Source organism: Magallana gigas, chromosome 1 (assembly GCF_963853765.1).
Source record: "Magallana gigas chromosome 1, xbMagGiga1.1, whole genome shotgun sequence".
Lineage (NCBI taxonomy): Eukaryota > Metazoa > Mollusca > Bivalvia > Ostreida > Ostreidae > Magallana > Magallana gigas.
The window spans coordinates 70435793-70457908 of NC_088853.1; the positions used below are offsets into that span (position 1 = coordinate 70435793).

At 37.6% G+C, this 22116-nt stretch overlaps 1 protein-coding gene across 2 annotated transcripts in view; it reads right to left on the reverse strand.

Annotated features, from left to right (window-relative positions):
- LOC105333005 (Iporin) overlaps positions 1–20580 on the reverse strand; it is a 37143-nt gene extending 16563 nt beyond the window's left edge. Inside the window, exons 1-3 of one of the 2 annotated variants that reach the window (XM_011435786.4) lie at positions 20381–20580; positions 17187–17288; positions 273–4248 (exon numbers count right to left, since the gene is read on the reverse strand). In XM_011435786.4, coding sequence (XP_011434088.3) covers positions 273–4248; positions 17187–17243 — 4033 coding nt within the window. In that variant the 5' untranslated portion in view covers positions 17244–17288; positions 20381–20580. Of the gene's footprint in view, positions 1–272; positions 4249–5756; positions 5947–17186; positions 17289–20380 lie in introns of those variants that run through there. The other variant, XM_011435785.4, reaches the window with a different exon arrangement.
- Positions 20581–22116: the final 1536 nt, after the last annotated feature.

A 22116-nucleotide genomic window follows, 5' to 3' on the forward strand; every position in this document is an offset into this window, starting at 1 on the left:
AGCCTAAAGCAAAAGTGACAATTCAGCAGGTGGCAAAATTCATAGTTTAATACACTAACAAATCAATGAAATTTTCAGATACACAAAGTTTTCCTTTGCTTACGTTTAGGCAGTTAAGCTTGCTACCTATGCCATAAGAAAGTGAAATCATGTTCGAATCAGCAGAATTCTACATGAGATGCATTTCTACCCTCTCTTCTTACTTCTCCTTGTATCTTTTTTGTTTATCTCTCTCTCTTCAAAATAAGAATAAAATTTTGTAGTTAACATACCTGCTTGAGTTGCCTCCACCTCCTCCACTTTGTGTTTGGGTGAGGCGTGAGGACTGATGTCATGGAAAGAAACCTCAGAGGCAAAGCTAACACTCTTCCGTTTTCCACTCAGCGTATCCGCCGCTTCAACCCCAGACTTGGTTCCAGCCTCTGGTGGATTTTTCCGCCGTAATTTGACTGTCTGTGTTCCGTCCGCGGATACCTCATCAAAGTAACACAGTGCCGGCCCTGTGCTCTCATTTGACTGTGAAGAATTGTCACTTTGACAGAGATAATACTGCCCTGATTCATCCGTCAGCAAATACACTTCCTCGCATGCGTAGGAATGCCGGTTCAACTTCCGCCTCTGTTTCTGGCTGTCACTTGCCTGACCCAGATTATGGGGGTCTGACAATGATCTCGACCTCAGGAAGTGTTGTTTGCGGAGACAGGACTTAAGGGGTTTCCGGTTTGGTTTAGTGTGTCCGCTTCCATTGGACGAGTTCGATTCACTGGAAAACTGGTTGGGGTGGTTGACAAAGAAACAGTCATCACCATGACAACAGGTGTGGTGACAGCGACTGACATCCGGAGAGGAGACGGGCGTGTTCTCTTCCTGTAGGGAGTACAGATGTTCCATGGCTGGATTAGTTTCCATGGCAACCTTACCATCAGTCTTGGAGTCTATTATTTCAATTGGTTTTGGCTTATGCATTGCATCAAGAGATATTGGGTGAACCTCATTTGCATATTTGTTGACCTTGTTCTCACAGACTCTCTTCAGTTTCGGATGACCTTGGGCTTTGTTTTGACCTTCACCTTCTAGTTGTTCATAACCTTTCTGAACTTCTATATCTTCTTTATCTTTCTTGGCACTGCTCTCCACATGCGGAGGGTAAAACAACAGTCTTTCAATGTCATTTGAAGGACTACCAACACTGAATGTTCTCTCCTCTGTACTGTAACCCGGATCTATTCCAGATGATGTGGAACTGGTGCTAACTCCACTACTGCTGGATCCAGATTCGCCAGCATTCTTGAGCAGTTGTGGATTCATGAGTTTGGCTGGAACTGACCGTGACCTTTTTTTGGCCGATCCGCTTGACTGACTTTCCATCTTTCCAGATGACCCAGAGAAAGACTTGGCAAAAGTTGGTGTCAAAATGGGGATAGGCATGGCTACAGGTATAGGATCAAACAGTGAGATTTCATCCTCCTCTTCCTCCTGAAGATCAGCACTAGAGATCATAAAGTTCAGATCTGGTAAGGACTTAAACGTATAGTAAGAAATGCAGCCTCTTTGTGGCACTTCAAGAGGGTTCTTGGGAACGTTGCTGTCAGCGCTCTGGGATCTGGGAACCTGTTTGTGAGCAACTGGATCTCGTCTTGGAATGATGTCATCCAGGTCTGTAAAAGTCTCCGGCAGCATGGAGAGAACGTCGTGCTTCTCTAGGCTTGGTGACGTCTGCTGAGCAACTTCTGTCATACACAGCTTCTTGTACTGCACGTCTAACGTGGGCGATGTCTGCTGCTGGACATGGGAGGTCTGTCCACTGCATGAAGTCTGTATCCCACAGTCCTTGGTGTGAGGGGGGAACTGGGCACTGAAGTTTTTGGTTCCGCTCCACAGGATCACTGTGGTGGGGGAGATGAGTGTCTCGGCTGCCCTGGTCTCTTTCTGAGCGAGGTTCTGAGTCTGACAGCCCTTGGCCTCTCCCTCAATCTTGTCTCTCTCCAACCACTCGATGATCCGTCTCCTGGTGTACTGGTCCAGTGGTTGTCCAGACCGGCTGGTGTTGACCAGGTGGTGGATGTTGCTGTTAGTCAGGGTGTGGCTGCTATGTGAACCGTCCCGCCCACACACTGCGCACGGACCAGCTGGCGCACTCAAGTTGGCCTCACCGTGACATCGGTTCTGACTAATCAGAGGGTGGAAAAGGATCTGCTCAATGTTGGCCATCGTTTCTGGAGAAACTGGATTAGACTGGTTCCTCACTCGTTGGTAGAGGTCCAGGAGGTACGCGGAGTGCCTCTTTCCGTGGAAACTCTCGGCAATCTTGGTGATGTCCAACTCTTGAGAAGTAAAGGACTGCCAGGCCTGTACATACAGCTCAGGCATACTGCTGCTACGATTCGCATCCAGCATCATGTCAACCTTACCCAGGGACTTCAGAGACTTGACCTGCTTCCATGAGGTCACCTTCCTGTTGGGAACAGTCTGGCGCATCGAGGAATTCTTGGAAGGAGGCAATAAATTTGATTTGTTCGGGTGTGCTCGCTTCCCGGGACAACACCCCTTCTTCCCATGATGCCCTGCATGTAACTTCTGGTTGAACTCCGATATAGGGCTTCTGGTGATTTTGGGTAGTGAGGTGGATAATCTATCTTCACTGTTCTCAATGTCTGCGTCATCGTTACTCTCGTGAACTGCCTTCAGGGACTGGAATTTAATCTTCCGGTGTCCGTGTTGTTGTACGTTCCCGTTAGTGTAGCAGAAATGGAAACTGTCTGTGCATTCTTCGGAAACCATTTCTTCTCCGGATGAACTCTGACCCCAATGACCTTGACCCGACCCGATTGAAAGCAGAGATGTGTCATTTTCTGAGTTGGTCTGGGACCTCCCTTGCGAGCCATCAAAGGAGAGGAAATAGTCCTCCTTCTTGGGACAGCAGTTAATGCACAGGTTCCCGTCACTCGACTCCAGACTGCCATCCTGACAGCAGTGCTCCACTGATCTACTAAAATTCTTATCCAGGCTGTCAGTGGAGACATTCTGTTTTTCTAACTCTTTTGTGGGGGAAGGTGTAAAGAGTGGGTTGTCACTGAATTCCAACATATCACTGGAGCACATCATCTCCCGTTCACTAGAGGACATATCCATGGCGGAGTTTCTACACGAGGACAATTCCGACTCATCCGGACAGAACAGTTCCGTATGAGCATTCGGATCCAGAATTGCAGATCCCTTCATATTATTAAAAGACAAGTAGCTTCCAGTCACAATGTTAGGAAAATCACTGACAATGGTTGGATCTATGCATGTACAGTTCAATCCCGGAGAAGATTCGCGTAGATTAGTATCGAACTGAACCGTGAAATCCTCGTCGTAGAAATACTCATTATTCTGTTCCTCAGACTGAGCGCTCTCCAGCTTGTTAGGGTTTCTGTGATTGGTCGACGGTTTGTGATCGGGACTTCCTTGGTTTTTGTTATTCACGTTTTGATTGGGTCTGTTGCTGACCTTACAGTTACAGGCCGTGTTTTTATCAGTGTCCCCCTGCCTGTTGTGTGTGGTATGAACACAGCCTGTACTCCCCTTCTTCCCATTGTCTGTCATGGTGTGATCAATAGCAGCAGTTATAAAAGCATTGTCTGTAACTTGTTGTGTATTTGTTGTTGTTGTTGTTTCACGTCCTCTGTGCTCAGGACTACACACACATTTCCCCACAAACTTGTTCTCATTCGTACTAGTTCCTTTCGACGGAGGAGACAAATTCTCCTCGGAACTTTCCTCAGACTTATTACCTCCGGATAGCTCCTTCCAGGAGAGTGCATTATTTTTGTTGCCCTCTCGGATGGATTTCCAGGACTTTGTGGGACTTCCCGGCGGAGAGCAGGAGGAATAATCGCTGCTCCCCGACGTACCACTGGCACTACCACTACCACTGCTGGAACTCTTGATGCTTCCGGCGCTGTTCTGTCGGCTGATTTTCCGCTCTCTCTTTGGAGACAGCTCCTGCCATGTTGTTTTGTTTTTCAGCGTCTCCAACTTCACATCTGTTATTCTCATTTCTTTGTTTTCATCCGGTGAAATTGGGTTCACTACACCATTAAGAATAGGTCTGTCTTCGGAGTGAAAGTTTAAGTTTGACACAGTCTTGGGTGATGATTGGTTGTTTTCTGTGGCTGCTGATGTTTTTTCTGATTGGATGATATCATGACCAATCACTGCATCCATACTGTCCACCTTGGAATATGATTGGTTTCCATTTAGACCCTGCAAAGAGAAAGTTTAAGACAGAAATAATTTTTTTTTTCCCTTGGAAAATCAATAGACTATATTTGGGTTCTGCATTTGACAAATATTTAAATAGCAAAATGTTATATGATGACATTAATTCATGATCAAAGTTACGCATATTACTGAGTACAGGGTTATTTTCACACTATATTATATTCGCCCTTTAACACTTAAGGTGGAATAACACACCTGGAAAGAGTCACATAACTTAACAGTAAATTATTTGATTATGAAAGATATAACGATAAATACACTGTATATATGTCAAATAAGCGAAAAAATTGCAGATTGGGGATAAAAAAATGAATATCTAAATAATTCAATTTAGTTTACTAAGTAACAACAAAAGCCCCTGCGGGATTTGAACTCGGGATGTACGGATCACAAGCTCGACACTTTATCCACTCGGCTATGCAGTAAGTTATATATCATCGTCTATAAAATCCTTTTAATAAAACGAAATGTCGTTTCGATCTGAGGTCAGCCATTTGTGACGATGTGATATATTCCACCTTAAAGACTGAGCACTTCGCCCCGTGTTGAATTCGCCCAGATGCAGTTGTGTTAAATGATATATTATTTGCGACTATAGAATTTGCCCAGTCTTAAATTCTCCCCCTGTCAGCAAGAGCGAAAAGGGCTGAAATTTTTACAGTAGTAGTTCCATCTACCAATCAAACACTCCTACACATTTGTTAACTTGAGAATAAAATTCTCTCTATACAAATCTCATAAAAATAAATTGCACCTCTGATTCAAATTCTTCCTATGCGGCTAGTATTAAGTAGAGAATCATCAATGTATCACAGCAATGAGTGAGATGATTGTAGTGTTTAAGGCTGTTGCTGTGTTACATAGGGTGTACACAAGGAGTGAACACATTTACAGGGAAATAAAAAGCATTGCTATGTTATAGCAGCTGTTTAAAGTTAGAATGTTTGCAGGTGACGAATGGTACTTGCAGAGAATTGGTCTTAGGCCAGTTATAGATATCTATTTACAACAGTTTACTGTAATGGGGTGAAAATAACATGGGGTAAAATAACCCTCAATATAAGGAGTCAATGTGTTTAACTTTATGATATTATTTCCAATGAAGCTTGTAACATGAGATTTGTTTGGCTAATAAGCCTGGTCTATTTTCTTACACCTGACTTGTGCTGAAGTTAATACTGTGATGTCACAATGCATCAAGTGCTTTAATGGTACATCTTAAAAGTGTAATTCAGACTTGACTGGACATGGGAAACAGATTTATTTGGTTTCCATAGGAAATAAATTCATTTTCCAGGTCCAATCAAGGATGTTCAGGGATTTACCCCCAGTTGTATTCCATACATCCTAACTGGAACACAACCCAGGGTAAAATCCAGTACATGTACATCCTTGACTGAACCTGGATAATTCATTTCAAATAACATGTACAGACTTTTAAAGGAAAAACTTTATGTTTATGTTTTGAAATCATTCAGTGTATAGATTACCTTCATTTCTAGTGTGATTAATCCAAAGAGTAACACGGGAACAATAACCTCAAGGACACGGGGATAGGTCAACAGCCACGTAACCAAGGACAACCAAAAGTACCACAAACAAAACAGTAACCATAGCAACACTGTGATCAACTCATTCATCCACAAAGGTCAAAGGTGAAAGGTCAAACTGTGATGACACAGATAAACTCTTTGAATTTAATCAATATATTTTTTTTTTCTTGAACAGATACAAGAATTATAAATGCAGCAATTGGTTCAGATATACATAATGTCGGTGCGTTTGAGTTTAATTTATAAATACATCCTGTTCTCTTGTACTGTGAATGTCATTAACTGAAGCAGCTTCTTCAACAGTTTAGATCATAAAATTACTAGTAAAAATCTGGTAGTTCTATTTTTTTTAAATGCTGAATTTTATCTATCACCAGGTGTTGCTTAGAGGAAAGAAAAGCATCGATTCACATGATAAATTACAGCAGTCGACAGCTACATCAACTGTATTACATAATAAGTTGGTCTTCACAATCATAGCAATGATTATAATCACAATATTTCTAATCCAACATTTCATAATTTACTGGTTTTGATAATACAACGAGATCTCATTACTTATAATGATCGGGGGGGGGGGGGGGGGGGGGGGGGGGGTAGTAAACTATGCAACATATGATTTAATGATTGTATGATTGGGGAAAACAATACAATAATTCTAACAAAAAATCCTGTGTAGACTTGCACATATCAATAGAAATAAAACCTAGCCTTCGCTTATATCACTCTAAGACGCGAACCAGCTGGGGAGAATAAAAATTGCAAATGTCTATCTGCCATCAAGGTTTTCTCTCTGTTTCTCTCTCTAACTACCAGGAGAAACAAAAAGTGCTTCCTTTCTATTGATCGCCTAGCTACAGTCTTGTTTCTGGTTGACTATAGACCCCCATTAGTCGAAGCATCCAAGGCTTCCAACAGAATATTGAACCTTGAGAGAGTTGGATAATGATGTAAGATTTCGTTATTTTCTGGTGTCCTTGAGCCCTTTCCTTTGGAAATTGGTTTAGTTACGGTAATTCTATTTCGACTCACTCAACAATTCAACAATTGTAGGAAGCGGCCGTTTCTATAAAAAACCATACTGTAAATTCCTTATATTACAACGAGTACTTAATTCCTGCTAGTTTGTATCAAATAATAAATTGTGAACATTGGAACTTTTCTCCTTATTTCTTATAGTTCTCAACTTTCAAAAAATAATGGCAAGATTTTAGGGTGCTTCTCGCAATTTTACGCCTATATTAATTCCTCGCATTTAATTAGGAATCTACAGTACCATATCATACCATACTGTATTTTAGATACAGAGTGTGTTTCTGAATTTCTGAAACAAGTTTACCTCTCTGTTTGAGTATTCCAGATATAAATTGTGTATTCTTGTTTGTTTCCTAAAAATCTTACGCAAAGGTAATGAATAGGTAAAAACTTCAAATTCCTCCACTCTCACTCTGATCTGCAGATGCAAACATTTTCTATTTCCTGTTCAGCTGTTTAAAATGCTAAAAACCCTAACAATTATTTAGCTCCAGGTTTTATTTAGCTGTTCAAGTTTAATGGAATGATCGATTTATTTGTTGAGTTGCATATAAGTGTATCCATCTTAACAAAGATTAAATGGAAACAAAACCTCTACCTTAGAATTGTTTTTTTTTTACATGTTCACATTGAAAACCAACATCTGCATAGATCAGCTTTTGATTCAAATGTCGATCTATCCATTCATCAATATGTGCGGCAAAATAGAAATAGCAGTACCGTACTAAATTCTTGGAACTTCAGTTACAAGAGGAACATATTGATGTTAAATTTAGCATGAGAGCTATTTTGATAATGCTTCTTCAATGCACAACACATATCCCCTGAATGCAGACTATTGCATTATTACGCAATGTCAATTACATGTTGATTACAATGGCTGAATCTAAAGATTTAGTTGATGTGTGATAAAAATAATTCCTGATCCAAATCTAAAAACTGAATGCTGGTTTCAGGGCAAGATTGTCATCTTAAATCCAACTCACACCACAAAATCACTGTCACAGACAATTCAAGAAACACACTATTTAGCTCTCTGAAGCATGCACACACATGAAACCGAATAATAAATTCCTTCAAAATAGTTGCCTCCCATGACGGTTACATAACAACTTGACAGATAGAAATCCAAAATGCCAGATCCCGAATTGAAATCGTTTCAACTGTCTTGATCATGAGTGCGTTTGACAAACCAGTGTTACAGAGCACAATGTCCAAAACTCTATATGACACTGAACCATCAATACCAGCACATGTTGTATATAGGATACCAGTACATGTTGTATATAGGGCTAACAGGACTAGCTAGCAGACACTGTATTTATGGAAACAAAGACCCCACAATTGCAGCTGATAATTGATGCATTTCTTGGCTCTGGGGGTAAAATGGTTCAGTTGCACTGTGTCGTCTCCACTCTCTCTCACGTTACAAATCAATAAACATTCTGATATTATTATAACATCCTGAATGGGAAGCAATCAATACATCACAACACTTAGGGTCTTTACAGCCTATCCCTAATGCTTCCAATGGGGGGGGGGGGGGAGAGAGAGAGAGAGAGAGAGAGGGGGGGGAGTCAGAGGGAGTGAGAGAGAGAGAGGGGGGGAGTCTGAGGGAGTGAGAAACACAGAGATAGAGAGAGAGGAAGTCAGAGGGAGTGAGATAGGAAACAGAGAGAGAGAGAGAGAGAGAGAGAGAGAGTCAGAGGGAGTGAGAAACAGAGATAGAGAGAGAGGAAGTCAGAGGGAGTGAGATAGGAAACAGAGAGAGAGAGAGAGTCAGGGAGTGAGAGAGAAAGAGAGAGAGAGAGAGAGAGAGAGAGAGAGAGAGAGAGTCAGGGAGAGAGAGAGACCTGTAGTTTATAGTGTTACTAAGTATTTTTAGGATAAAAACTCACTAAATTGTGGCCCCTTGATGAGAAATATAGAGTTTTAATCATGCAACTGATATAATGATGTTGAATTCAATAAGACAGAACTTATTTTTATACTGTTTATCAACCTGTTTATGTTGTTACTGTTACAGTAAACAAAAAACCACAGTCTTCTACAACATCCAATATTTGCACAAATATGTCTGTAGTTCACAGTGCAAATAGAAACGAGCTATACTCCAGTTTATATTGATCTGTTTTGCAGCCCATAACTAGTAAATAATTAATGCATCATGATTGATGTGGCATCTTAAAATTGACAAAAGACAACCTCCTCCTCTACACCCCCCCCCCCAAAAAATGGTCATTTGCATCCATGACAGAATTCATGTCATGCATCACAACTACGTTGAAATTCATCGTTGCACCAACGCTTAATATTAAGACTGTTTAACAATAACCCCCCCCCTCCGATTTACATGTCATTGTTAACTAGTTTCATTATTTCTGTACACTCTATAAACCAGTAAAAATGTCTATGTATAAAAACCATGGACCTCAGTCACTGTTTCTATCATATATCAAACAATTCTGTCTCTCCTGCATTTTTGTCTTTTAATTTTTGATCTATTTAATCATTCTCCCCTTTATCTCTTTTTCATCTTCCACATGCACTCTGTCCCATTCTGTCTTATAACTTCTACTTGCTTCACTTTAATTAACATCTCTCAAATAGACTTTCTCTATTAATACTTCTCTCTCTCTCTCTCTCTCTCTCTCTCTCTCTCTCTCTCTCTCTCTCTCTCTCTCTCTCTCTCTCTCTCTCTCTCAGACATCATCCAGCATCAGCTGACACAGTACACATCATTGATTGAATCAATAAAAAGCCTCTACACTGCAGCTCTTAAATTCCCTGTTGCCAAATGCACAGGGCTACCGACAGTTAACCGGAATCATGCAGCGGCTCATAACAATGCTGTTTGTCTAAGAAATTCAGCACAGGCACTGCACACAAACACATACAATTACTAAATCACTTACACATACAATTACTGAATCATTTACACACATGTGTACTGAATCATTCATAAAAACCTCCTTGAGACCATAATGCCGAGATATTCCCCCTCAAAAACAGCTGAACAAGAGGCCTGATGAGAAATATCTCTCTCCCATCACAACCAAAATAAATGGTTGATGGTTGATAAATGCACATAAACATTGAGAATATATAAGTTTGAGCTTTGTAATAAACTAGACAAAAGTCAAAAAAGTCAAAAGCATAAAAATGTTTTATATTTTAAATCGGTGGGGGGGGGGGGGGGGGGGGGGCTGAATATGTGATAAATTCTAGTTCCAACAGAAATACTACCCAGAATTCATAATAATAATAGCAAGATTGATCCATTAGTCCTCAATATTGGATTCACAAGACAAATTAATTTCTATTCTTTGAAGTATATAATTCTGTCATTGGAACAATGGGCCATATGACTCTATCTCTCCCAGGAATTCTCAAGGACATTGTACTGAAGGTCAGTGACCAGAATACTCTGTCTGGAATGTTACTGCTAGGGCTACAAGTTCACAGAATTTCCTGGTTGCTGCGATGAAAACGCAACACAAGTGTACAAATGCAAAGAGATGCATACAGTGTATCTTGTCATTTCTACCAAACACTGCAGGAAATTGGGTGTACATGTACGTAGCACACTATTTAAGCGAGTTTCACATTGTGTTTGATTCTGAATTCCATGATCCACAGATCCAAAGACATAATGCACATACTGGGCATTTAACACATGTACATCTTGCAATTGAATCAATAACACCCCCCCCCCAACCCCTTCCCAATTCATTGTTTCTTCTAAATGCAAATTGGCTTCAGAATTCAGCATACCTGCACATGTACATCTTGCACCTAAATCAATAACCCCCCCCCCCCCAACCCTCTCCTAATACAGTAAAACACGCTTAAAACGAAGTCCCAGGGACGGGCAATTTTACTTTGTTATAAGCGTAATTCGTTATATCCGTCAAGTTTACAACATGAAATAAAGTCACGGGGAATAAAAACCACTTCGCTGTAAGCGTCAATTCATTATAAGCGTGTTCGCTATAACCGTGTTTTACTGTATTCTGTTTTAGTTCCAGGGTTTTTCTGGCAATTTAACTTCGTTATAAGCGTAATTCATTATATCCGTCAAGTTTACAACATGAAATAAAGTCACGGGGAATAAAAACCACTTCGCTGTAAGCGTCAATTCAGTATAAGCGTGTTCGCTATAACCGTGTTTTACTGTACATTGTTTCTCCTCTGAATGCAAATTGGCGTCTGATAAGTATTCAGCATACCAGTACATACATGTAAATGGCAATCTCCTGGCTGTCCCTGTGTGTCTCAGTCTACATGTAAATTACATAATTATCCCAACACTTGGGGGGGACCACAGAAATTACTTTGTTCAAGTATAGAAACCTTATGAATATTCATGAGCTTTGCGTCTCCCAAAAAAGGAAATGTCTGCTTTCAGATAGCAGCACTGTTTCGGGAATAATGGAGAAAAAACTGGATCAATACTGGAGGAAGAGACTTGGACGGAGAGATATTGACGACTGACGATACACCAGTGTTCTATGCTTGTACATTTGTGTGTGATTTGTTTTCTTATAGCAACTGGACTAATTTCTACTGCATCAGAAAGACAGATCACCATGGCTGGCAGCAAACCTTGAACAACCATGCATTCTGTATAGTTCACTAGTTCAGTAACTGTATTGCTGAGATATTATCCAGACTTTTAAATATAATTTTTGAAGTTGTTTCACTATACACTGCTAATATTAATTACTTTAATTCTGCTTGTAATGCCTTATTTAATTGTCCTACGAAAATCCAACAAAGTGCTATTACTGTGTATGATTAAGATTCCATATTTGTTCAAGGACATATTTTCATGGTCAGTTTTTGTTGAAAGCTTATACAGTATATTGTTTGATTTCTGTTTTAAAAGTCATCTCCAAAGGAAGGTACTCTCAGTATAACAACATACATAATGTGATCATACATGATACTGAGTTATAAAGATGCAACTGTACAGTGAATTTTTTTTATTACATGACTATGAGATTGTGTAACTGTTTTCGTCTGCTATTTGTTTTTGGGTTTTTTTCTAGCTCTCTCTAGGAAGTTACAAGAAATATTATGTTAATAATATCAATGGTAAAAATCTGAAATATTTGAACGAATTCCTTGCACAGTGATGCTAAATTGATTCTGATCAATTCATTCCTGCAATGCATCAGGGGAAACTGAGAAAAAGCATTCCTTATCTGCTGCACTGCGACATCTACAATTGTGCATCTTCTATTATCTTTAGAAACTACACTGCTTAAAGAAACTCACTGTTTAAAGAAACTCAAAGAAACTTCACTGCTTCAAGAAACCGCTTATTATAAAGAAACTTCACTGCTTAAAGAAACTCACTGCTTCATAGAATAAAGGGGGTAGCATTGATGAAATAACATTTGTAATATACTGGTAAAATGATCTTACAGACTAAAACTTTGTGCAAGTTCTTCACTATTTGTTGAAATTAGATCCTCCGCGCTCACATATGTCACTGCGACAAATCGAATATGGGAGCGACAAAACGATTTAATTTTTAATAAGATTGACATTCTTCACTGCACTGATTTCTTATTATCAGTCTACAAAATAGTGCATGATCTTTGAAAGAAACTAATTATTGTCTCAAAAGGGGGGGGGGATAGGTTAGGGTTGGTTGGGGTGGGTGTGTGTGTGTGTGTGTGTGGGGGGGGGGGGGGATTGATGTTTGATTGATTTATGCAATCTACTGCAATGGTATAATTACCTGTATCTTCAATTGTTTGCATGTTGTGCAGATTTCTAATAACAATTGTGCATTATCTTGAGTTATAAAACTACATTGTATCAAAATTTGGGGGGGGGGGTTAGTTTCAAGAATATAACGTTTATAATCAGTTATCTACTGCAATAATCTTCCCTTGTGTGCTGTAACTCAGAATTAAACAGATAGTGCTGCTACAAGAGTACCGAAACATAAATGTTTAATGTGTTTTGAGAATCTGTTTCCTGATCAGTACATTATAAATCTTACAACAACAAACAAATCTCACCAAGGTATCATCTCAATCAGGTACTGAGGAAGCAGAGGAACACACGGTGTGTGTGAGATATGACGATATCATGTACAGTTACATGTTTTATTATGTACCACTACATGCTTTAATTTCTAACTGGATTAACTTTCAGTGTTTCATCTATTAATCATTATAGAGATCGTTAGAGGGATCTGAGGAAGGATTACAGTAAATAAATTATCAGATTAGCCAACCTTCTCATAAAACGTAAATGTGATTTAATAATTTTATGAATTTTTTTTTCTGATCAAACAAAATTCAAAAAATCTTTCTCCTTTTCCTCCCCGTTTCCCCTTTTCACGTTTTGATTCCCACTTCATTCTTTCCATCCCTTGTCTTTTTGTTTCATTCTCTCACTCCTTTTTTCCCCATCTTTACAGTACGCAGCATCAGCAGACATTTGCAGGATTGAGGAGGGTTTACTCAATATGAGTTAGACACTGGTATTAAATGAGTCACTATGATTCAGTGATTAGAGTGAACAAACAATAAACTATCAACCGCGAGCCACCACACAGCATAGGGTCACATTACAGATGTCAACCGCGCAGTGACACACCAAGACACAGGTCAATACTTTGTCTGGCTAATCATCTTTCCATATGCCCCAGGTCTTTTATATTAATACCCTGTAATCAGCGTCCATTTTATGTCATCTATGAAAAAAAAAATCAATTCTTCATTTGGTTTTCATCAGCTTATCAATTTTCATTTCCTAGTCTGTTTTATTTTTAACACTCTCTCTCTCTTTCTCTCTCTCTCTCTCTCTCTGAATTTGCATGTCTTGCTATTTTTTTCTGTCAATCAATCTCTACTAATGTTTTATTCATCTTTCTCATCTCTCTTTCCTTCCCAATGCTCTCCTTATTCTCCTTCCTTTCATATCTTCACATTCCTTTTTCTCTTTCACTCCCAATACACATCTTTACATATTTCTAATACACATCTTAAAAAAGTTTACATATTTCTAATATACATCTTTACATATTTCTAATACACATCATTACATATTTCTAATACACATCATTACATATTTCTAATACACATCATTACATATTTCTAATACACATCTTTACATATTTCTAAAACACATCTTTACATATTTCTAATTAGGGGTATTCAGGGTTGTCTCTAATACCCGGGGAGCGGGGAATTACCCCTCCTAAAATGACACAATTACCCAGCTATTATTACATTTTAAACACACTCTAGTTATAAGCTAGACACCCAGACCCCCTTCTCATTCATTCTTTCATTTGTTCTAATTTTCTCATTCTTCCACTCTTCTCTCTATCCAAACTCTCTGACTTTCTTCATCTTACACAATCTATCACTCTCACCCCTGTCCCCATCTTCATACACAATTCTCATTATTTCAAAAATTAATTAAATATGTGGCTAGTTGTCACATGTTTTTCTGTTTTCTGTAGTTAGACATTTTCACATGAAAGACATTCTTACAATATCAATATTAACAATCATTGCCAACAATTTATGAAATCATTTTTTCTTTTTGCTCCCTGTTTTTTTTTTCGCCCTTCTACACTTGCAAACGGTTTCATCCCTTTTTGAATTTGCCAGGTAATTGAATAGATAGAATATAGAAGAGATACTCTTTTTAATTAACATATTAATTTCAAAATTGTTTCTAATTTGCCTAGTCTTAAATTGGCCTGTCGATATTGAGAACAAAAAGGGGAACAAAAAGGGGAGAAGGAAAAAATAAAATGGTGGCAAATATCTCCCTTTATAATTTACTTAGTAAAAGTTTAACATATTCAACTTTACACATGTTACAATAAAGTTTAAAGAAAAAACTATACACTGCAAACGACTCTAAGCTCATTTACGAGTCTATACACTGTATTAAATGCACTTGCCTATGATTGTCAATTGCTGGGAATAATTGACCTAATCAAAAATAGAAAAAAAAATTCCCTCGCTCCTAAATCAATTTCTCTACGGAGACATTGAATGGGGCCGTTTTTCTATCATGGCTGTAGTAATCTCGTCGCTGAAATCTGCCGATTCGATTGTCTCCAGTTTTTGTTTATTCAGGCCCTCTGTGAAATGTCATTGATTTTTCCATCCTCAAGCTCTACACAGAATCCGATGCAGACAGAAATAGGATCACCTAATTTGACAGTTGCAGAGTTTTACAGAATAGACTACTGTATGATGTGCACACAGAGAGAGAGAGAGAGAAAGACAGAGACAGACTCAGAGAAAGAGGGAGGGAGGGAGGAAGAGAGAGACAGCACTGAAGATACCCTATTTTATGCGGGTACTTAATTCCGTGATTCACCCAATTTCCACTAAACCGCAAGAACATAAAATCGCAAATGCAGAATTTTGATCATATTTTCACATAGTTTACATATGCCCGAAAAATAAAAGCGAGATTTTAAAATTGCAAGATGTGCTTCTTGCAATTTTACACAATCTACAGTAGTTAATATCTGATAAAGTAGCAGTAAAGTGTGTGCATGGAGAGAGAGAGAGAGAGAGAGAGAGAGAGAGAGAGAGAGAGAGAGAGAGAGAGAGAGAGAGAGAGAGAGAGAGATGACTTTCAAATAAATTTCACCTGCAGTTACAGATATGTGGAGAAAGAGAGAGAGTCAGACAATGACAAAGAGAGTAGAAAGAAAAGTATTATATGAAAGGAAAGAAAGAGAGAGAAGAGAGAAAAAGAGAGGATGGATAGATAGGAAAATGGAGAGACAGAGGGGAGGCAGTTATAGATACAATTTGGATGAGAGACATATGAGAGAGGGATACAGAAAGAAAAAGAGATAAAAAAGACTCTTTCCTTCAGACTCTGTCAGTTCCATTCGGTTACATGCTCCAATTAATCTGGTTTTCAGAGATGCATAGAAGCAGTATGCACCAAGTCATCTGTTTCTTTAGCGTGCCACAATTAATTGGGGGCCATTCATTACTCCAGCTTTGTTTTGTGTGTGCTGTGTTTTTAAATCATCATAATCCCCAGTTCTACCTTTATGAATGATTGAAAAATCAATAGCTGTACCAAAATGGCCTCTCTTTTATAAGACTCTTGAGACTGGTATATTTAACGAACAAGGAATCATTCTTTGAGTACATGTATCATGAGGGGTCATCAAATACTGCAGTCAGGGCGTGATCAAATCTAGCCTATATGGTAGTGTTGTTAAATTGGTTGCATTGAAAATCGATTCATTGGTAGAATCCGTTTAACAACTTATGATTGGCCAATAATCAAATCTGTACTACAACAAATGGTCATAAATTCATTTCAATGGAGCGCAAAATTTCCTGCAATGACCATCTTTGCCAAGGTTTTCTGAGCTGCACCGCTCCTCATGAGCACTTGGCATATCGTGCTATCAAAAGTTGAGATTTTTTTCCTGGATATTGATTGGGGTTTACCAAAAGTCCAAAACCATTCGACTAATCAAAAAATGTAAAATATATCTAACTGGCAATGTTTTTGTACTGTTTATTCACTAGTGTCTCCAACACGAATAGTTCAAAACCCTTATTTTTCTAGTCTTTCTGTTTCAGCCTTCACGATCATGTATCATTCAATACTGCCATAATAAGTACACCTGACTGTGTATCAACGGTGACATGCACTCGTAGATTGAGAATTTACCTCCCCCTGTCTTACACCCTCCTAATGAATTCAATCTAAATTTATTCCTATTTATTGAATACACTGTCAGGGCATTAAAATGTTTTGTTATACTTTCATGTTAAATACTGAAATCTGATTGGTTAAGACGCAGTTCATAATTCGTTCTATTACCCTCAGCGCTAGCAACGCACTTAGCAACGGGTAACATTACAAATTGTTACATGCGCAAAAATTATGCGAATACAGTTCGCTGTAGAATTCACGTTATTCCTATATAAAAGCAGTAAAATTTTCTTAAAAATTAAGACATTCAGTATAACAAAATAAATAGTGCCTGTTTGGGAGGATAACAGTTGAAATTGACACCCCTAAAACCATTGTCAACCTCCGCTTCGCGTCGGTTGACAATGGTTTTCTCGGGGTGTAAATTTCACCTGTTACCCTCCCAAACAGGCACTATTTATATAATTCCAACCTGTGAGTATCAATGTCTATGACTCTATATAGAGGCTGCCATAACTGCACAAGGTACGTTAAAGTATGGCATCTTTCATTACTAGGCTGATTTGAAAATAGGATAGGAGATCATGTGACGAAAAAAAATTCCAACTTTTGATAGCACGAGTTTTTGACTTTTGACACTCCCCCTATATTTACCTGTGTATATGTGTGGTGACTGCTTGCTGAGACTGTGTTGTTTTCATTTATGTCCATACCCTGGTCAACCACAGGGGTCAAAGGACATCACCATGGTGACACCTGTTTAAAAAAAAAAAGAAAAAGCATGAGCATGCATGGTGTTAAATTATCTTTTGTCCCTCTATTGTTTTATAACAATGTGAAAAACTCCAAGATATTTCATTTTTAACCATTGATTTCAATCAGACACCAGAACAATAATTATCAGAGAATGTGTTTAAAGAACAGAACTTTTGGAAACTTTTTTTTTAAAAGCATGTATTTACAACACAAAAGTATTTATGGATATTGATATTTTAAACAAATGTGGAGTAATTTGAGCTTTTCTTTATTTGGAGGTAATGGAAACATAGGACTCCGTGGTTTTTCAACATAAAAATCCATAAGAAAACCAGTCTACTAAATGAGTACTTGCATCACACTTTGTTATATAATATCTTTTGTTCTCTTGAATTGCATGGTTATCAATTGAAAAATACAAACATGACAAAGTGAGTGCTTTGACCATGTTTTCTTAAAATCCTTGAATAAAGTTTTAACATGTTTAAAGTAAGACAAAATAGCAGGCACATAAAAGATTGCATAATAGCAACAATATAACCAGTATCTTCAATACTTATAAACCTGTGTTGAAAATCTTTTGAGATCTAATCTTACATTGTATTTAATAGTGTTGGCCAATAACAAGAAATAGAGGCTGCATATATATAGAGTTCACAGATGGTGAGACTTAACAGCTTTCGTGTAAGTAAACATCACTTAGTCTATCATATACACACGTATATATACATAAACACTTGTATATCATCCATACACCATCCATACTGTGTATAACATCCCATGTCCATGGTTTTCCGCCACAAGAAGCAAATACATGTAATTGGTGCTTATTATTTGGAATGGAGTTAATAGCTTAATAAAACTTGATACCTAACTTTTAAATATCTACATTTCTATCTCCAAAATCACTTTTGATGAATCGGTTTTATTAGACGGACACAATTTTATTTGTTATTCATTTAAAGAGAATTAAAAATGAAAGAAAGTTATTGGTTAGTTTAATATTCCATCATAAAATTTTCTTTGAAGCATTCAGGAGAAAATCTTTGTAAATATCTTACAAAAATGATATTATAATGACATAAGTAAGAATGTCCAGTATCCTGCCCCCTTTTAACTCTTTGCGGGCGGGCATGTTAAGGCTTCCCGATGGGTTTTACAGCGATGTGTAGAAAGTCACTTGTCTGTACTTCATATGATATGACGTCATAATGAACTTTGATGTCACGATCTGCATTCCTGACGATAGTTTAAGGGAATGTATCTTAACATTAAAAGTGAATTCTGTGAAACCAGTATAAATCTGCATGTTTCCTTTACATAGATGCTGCCGTTAATGCTAGACGTACAGAAGTCATTCATATTACAGTAAAACACGGTTATAGCGAACACGCTTATAATGAATTGACGCTTTCAGCGAAGCGAATTTCATTCCCAAAGTCTCTATTTCATGTTGTAAACCTGACGGATATAACAAATTACGCTTATAACGAAGTTAAATTGGCCGTCCCTGGGACTTCGTTATAAGCGTGTTTTACTGTAATAATCTGTATTAAATAATCGGCAGTTTTAAAGCTTCATTTTAAGTAAAAGGCTGTTTATAAACTTAGTCTAGTGCTTTGGAGACTCTCCCTGCTACGAGTAAGCAACTGAATGAAGAAATTTAAATGCATGAAACAACCAGCTTGGCGCAGGTGAAAGATCAACACAATTTTAGAATATTTTACGTAAAATTGGTAGAGAATATAAGTACCAATGTGAATCGTGCTTGGAAACCTACGGATTTACCCCAATTTTTTGTAAATTGCTTTTGATTACTAAAAATGTGCATTATTTTGATGATTTTGTGGAATGTTTCAACAATATCTTCCATAAACAAAAAATCTATTTCAAGCCCAAGCAAGAACTTCAAGGTATATGACATAACAAACGATTTTTCTTAAAAATATTTTTGATTTAATGTCATTAATCACCTGCGCCGATGCAATTCAAAAAGATCATTTGTGATATTAGGATTACAAAGTACATATAACGTCACAAAAATGCATCAAATATAATGTTTAACATCGTTGTCAATAAATGTAACAGAGATTCTAAGAAATACTCCCAGTCAAAGTATTTTTGCGATGATTCAAAAAATATCGTTTTCCAGCAGTATTTTAGCGCCGGGATGCCTTAACATTGCTGCGTTGTCCATGTTGTCACAGTGGTAATGTACACTGTAACTGGAGGGGAGAGATAATGACACCAGACCAGGATTTGAACCTGGGCCCCTGAATCTCTAGTCAGGTGCTCTACCAACAGAGCTCTCTTATGCCAGTGTACACTCCTGTCCGTGATGAACTCAATTCTATTGTGACCGTCAGACCGGTTCGAATACCAGCTCCAGATAGCGCAGCTGGAAGACCACGATTAGAGATTCAGGGGGCCCAAGTTCAAATCCTGGTTGGGTCAGCTGCCACTTTTGTGTGACCATTTGTAGATACATATACATGTATTTTATTTTTTACATTATAAAAAGAGTTTGATAACTCATTAATATGTACACATTTGAACAGTATTACATAAGCCTTAAGGACCATTTGTAAATCAAAGAGGCAGAAATTTAAATTTGATATTTCTCTACTTTTTTATCATAATTTACACAAACATATTTGTGAATATTAAAAATGCTGCATGTTAACAATGTGGAGTTTAATCAATTTACCTTCTTTTTTTAATATCCCAATTATTAAGTCACTAGGGTATCATTCATATAATCACTATTCAAAATTATATACAATGTTAAATGTAAGAGTTAAGATAGAATGGGAGATGGAGGTGGCTAATCAAGTTATCAAGTTATTTATTCCAAACACATGTGAATAATTTATGTATAAACAAGATCCTATGTACAAACACATGCATTATTTCCAATAAATATACAGCAATCCGATCTTCAGGAATAACGTATGAAAGACTCATGTTTATACATATATATGAAAATCACAATGAATTATTATAATACACATTACCCATGAAATAAAAAAGAAAATCAGCATCCAAGCCATCACTGTTATTATAGTACAACTTTTAACTCTATGAGTACGTACCTACGGATCCAAATCTGCCATCTTGGTGAAAAATAATAGATGTAGAACGTATTGATTGATGAAACTGAACAAAGAATAAAACAATCACAATAAAATGGCACTCCAGACGACGTTTAAATCTTCCAGGAGCACTATTCCCTATCACCAGAACGTTCTATCCATACGCCATCTTGGAGGATACTTATAATAATGCAATACAGTGCAGGTATTGATTATGATAATTACCATCAAAGGGATGTCACTCTAACAGCATCGCGGATTATTGCAGCATCGATTTTTTTTAGTATAAATACACAACTTTTCCCTGGTGATCTTTAATTTAATTTATAATAACGGTAATACCATGTACCATATGAAGTCTCAAAGCTTTGCGAATGAAGTTGTTATGATAAAAATAATAAGGAATCGGTAAAAGTCTAGAGCTTCCTCAGCAACCGGAAGTCTTTTCGTCGGAGGTTTCAGCGGGAAAATATAAACCATGGTTTGGTGTATTTTAACAAGGGGAATAACTTGTTAAGAGAGAGAGAGAGAGAGAGAGAGAGAGAGAGAGAGAGAGAGAGAGAGAGAGAGAGAGAGGGGGAGAGAGAGAGAGAGAGAGAGAGAGAGAGAGAGAGATTTTGACCTGTTGACTATAGTCTGTCCCAAGATATTTTTGCCGCATAATTTCTTAAATTTTTCAATATTTATAAACACCTCTTGGTTCAGACTATGTTCATTCAATAGTATGAAAAAATCCCAAGAGTTCCCCTTTGAAACGCCCCCTCTAGCTTGTCGGGTATCAGTACACGGCTAAAAATAAAAAGTAAGTAAGTAAGTGAAGACGCCCGGATGATAACGTTGAAAAATTGCGCAAGGTGTCCCGAGTACTTCCGAATGGAGAAAAGATGTCAACATTCCCCATTATAAATCTCCGTAGGAAATCTGTTTTCGTTCCTGTGAATTTTTACGAGGGAAAAATGATAATGTGTGAATGAAGTTATCTTGGGAATTTTCCCTTTCATCGATTTTAATTGCACTTCAGTCACAAGTATGTGTATTTTTATTAAAAATCGTTCGAATATGCAGCATAAATATCTTGGGACAGACTACATGTATATCATGTATGCAGGCAGGCACGTTGCATCGTTTATTGAAGGGGGCAGACTCATCCAATTTGACCCCCACCCAAGCTGTAGCAATTTATTAGGAGCGGATCAAAGATCTAGAAAATTCACTTTAATTTATACATAAGTTCATTATTTAAAAATTCATATTGGGACGCATGATGGTTATAACTATCCTCCTAGTATCGATCTTTCTATCGCATTGTCTGAAAAAATATAAAGGGGTAGTTCCTTAAAAGTTATAAGTTATAATCAGAATAAAGAATGGTAGTAATCAGTGTAGCTTCACTGTTCCAAATATTTGATGCTGTGCACATCTGTTGAAAAAAAAATCCAAAAGGTTATAACAATAGTATGATACATTAATTAATGTATTAATTTGTGACTGTATTTGATTTGAGCATAATAAAAGACCGCGGATTGTATTGCACTGCAGATTTATTTTATTACTTCTTTAAGTATTTTTTTCTATTGTTTCTCTTCATTTTTTTTTTCATTTATTAATTCTTGTTGTCTAAGCATCATCTGTTTAAAGATAATTTATTTTCAGGGGGAGGGGGGCAATTAATGCACAGCGCTACAAAAATATTCAAACGATCTATTTATATCTTATGGCGACTTTTTTTCAGGCTC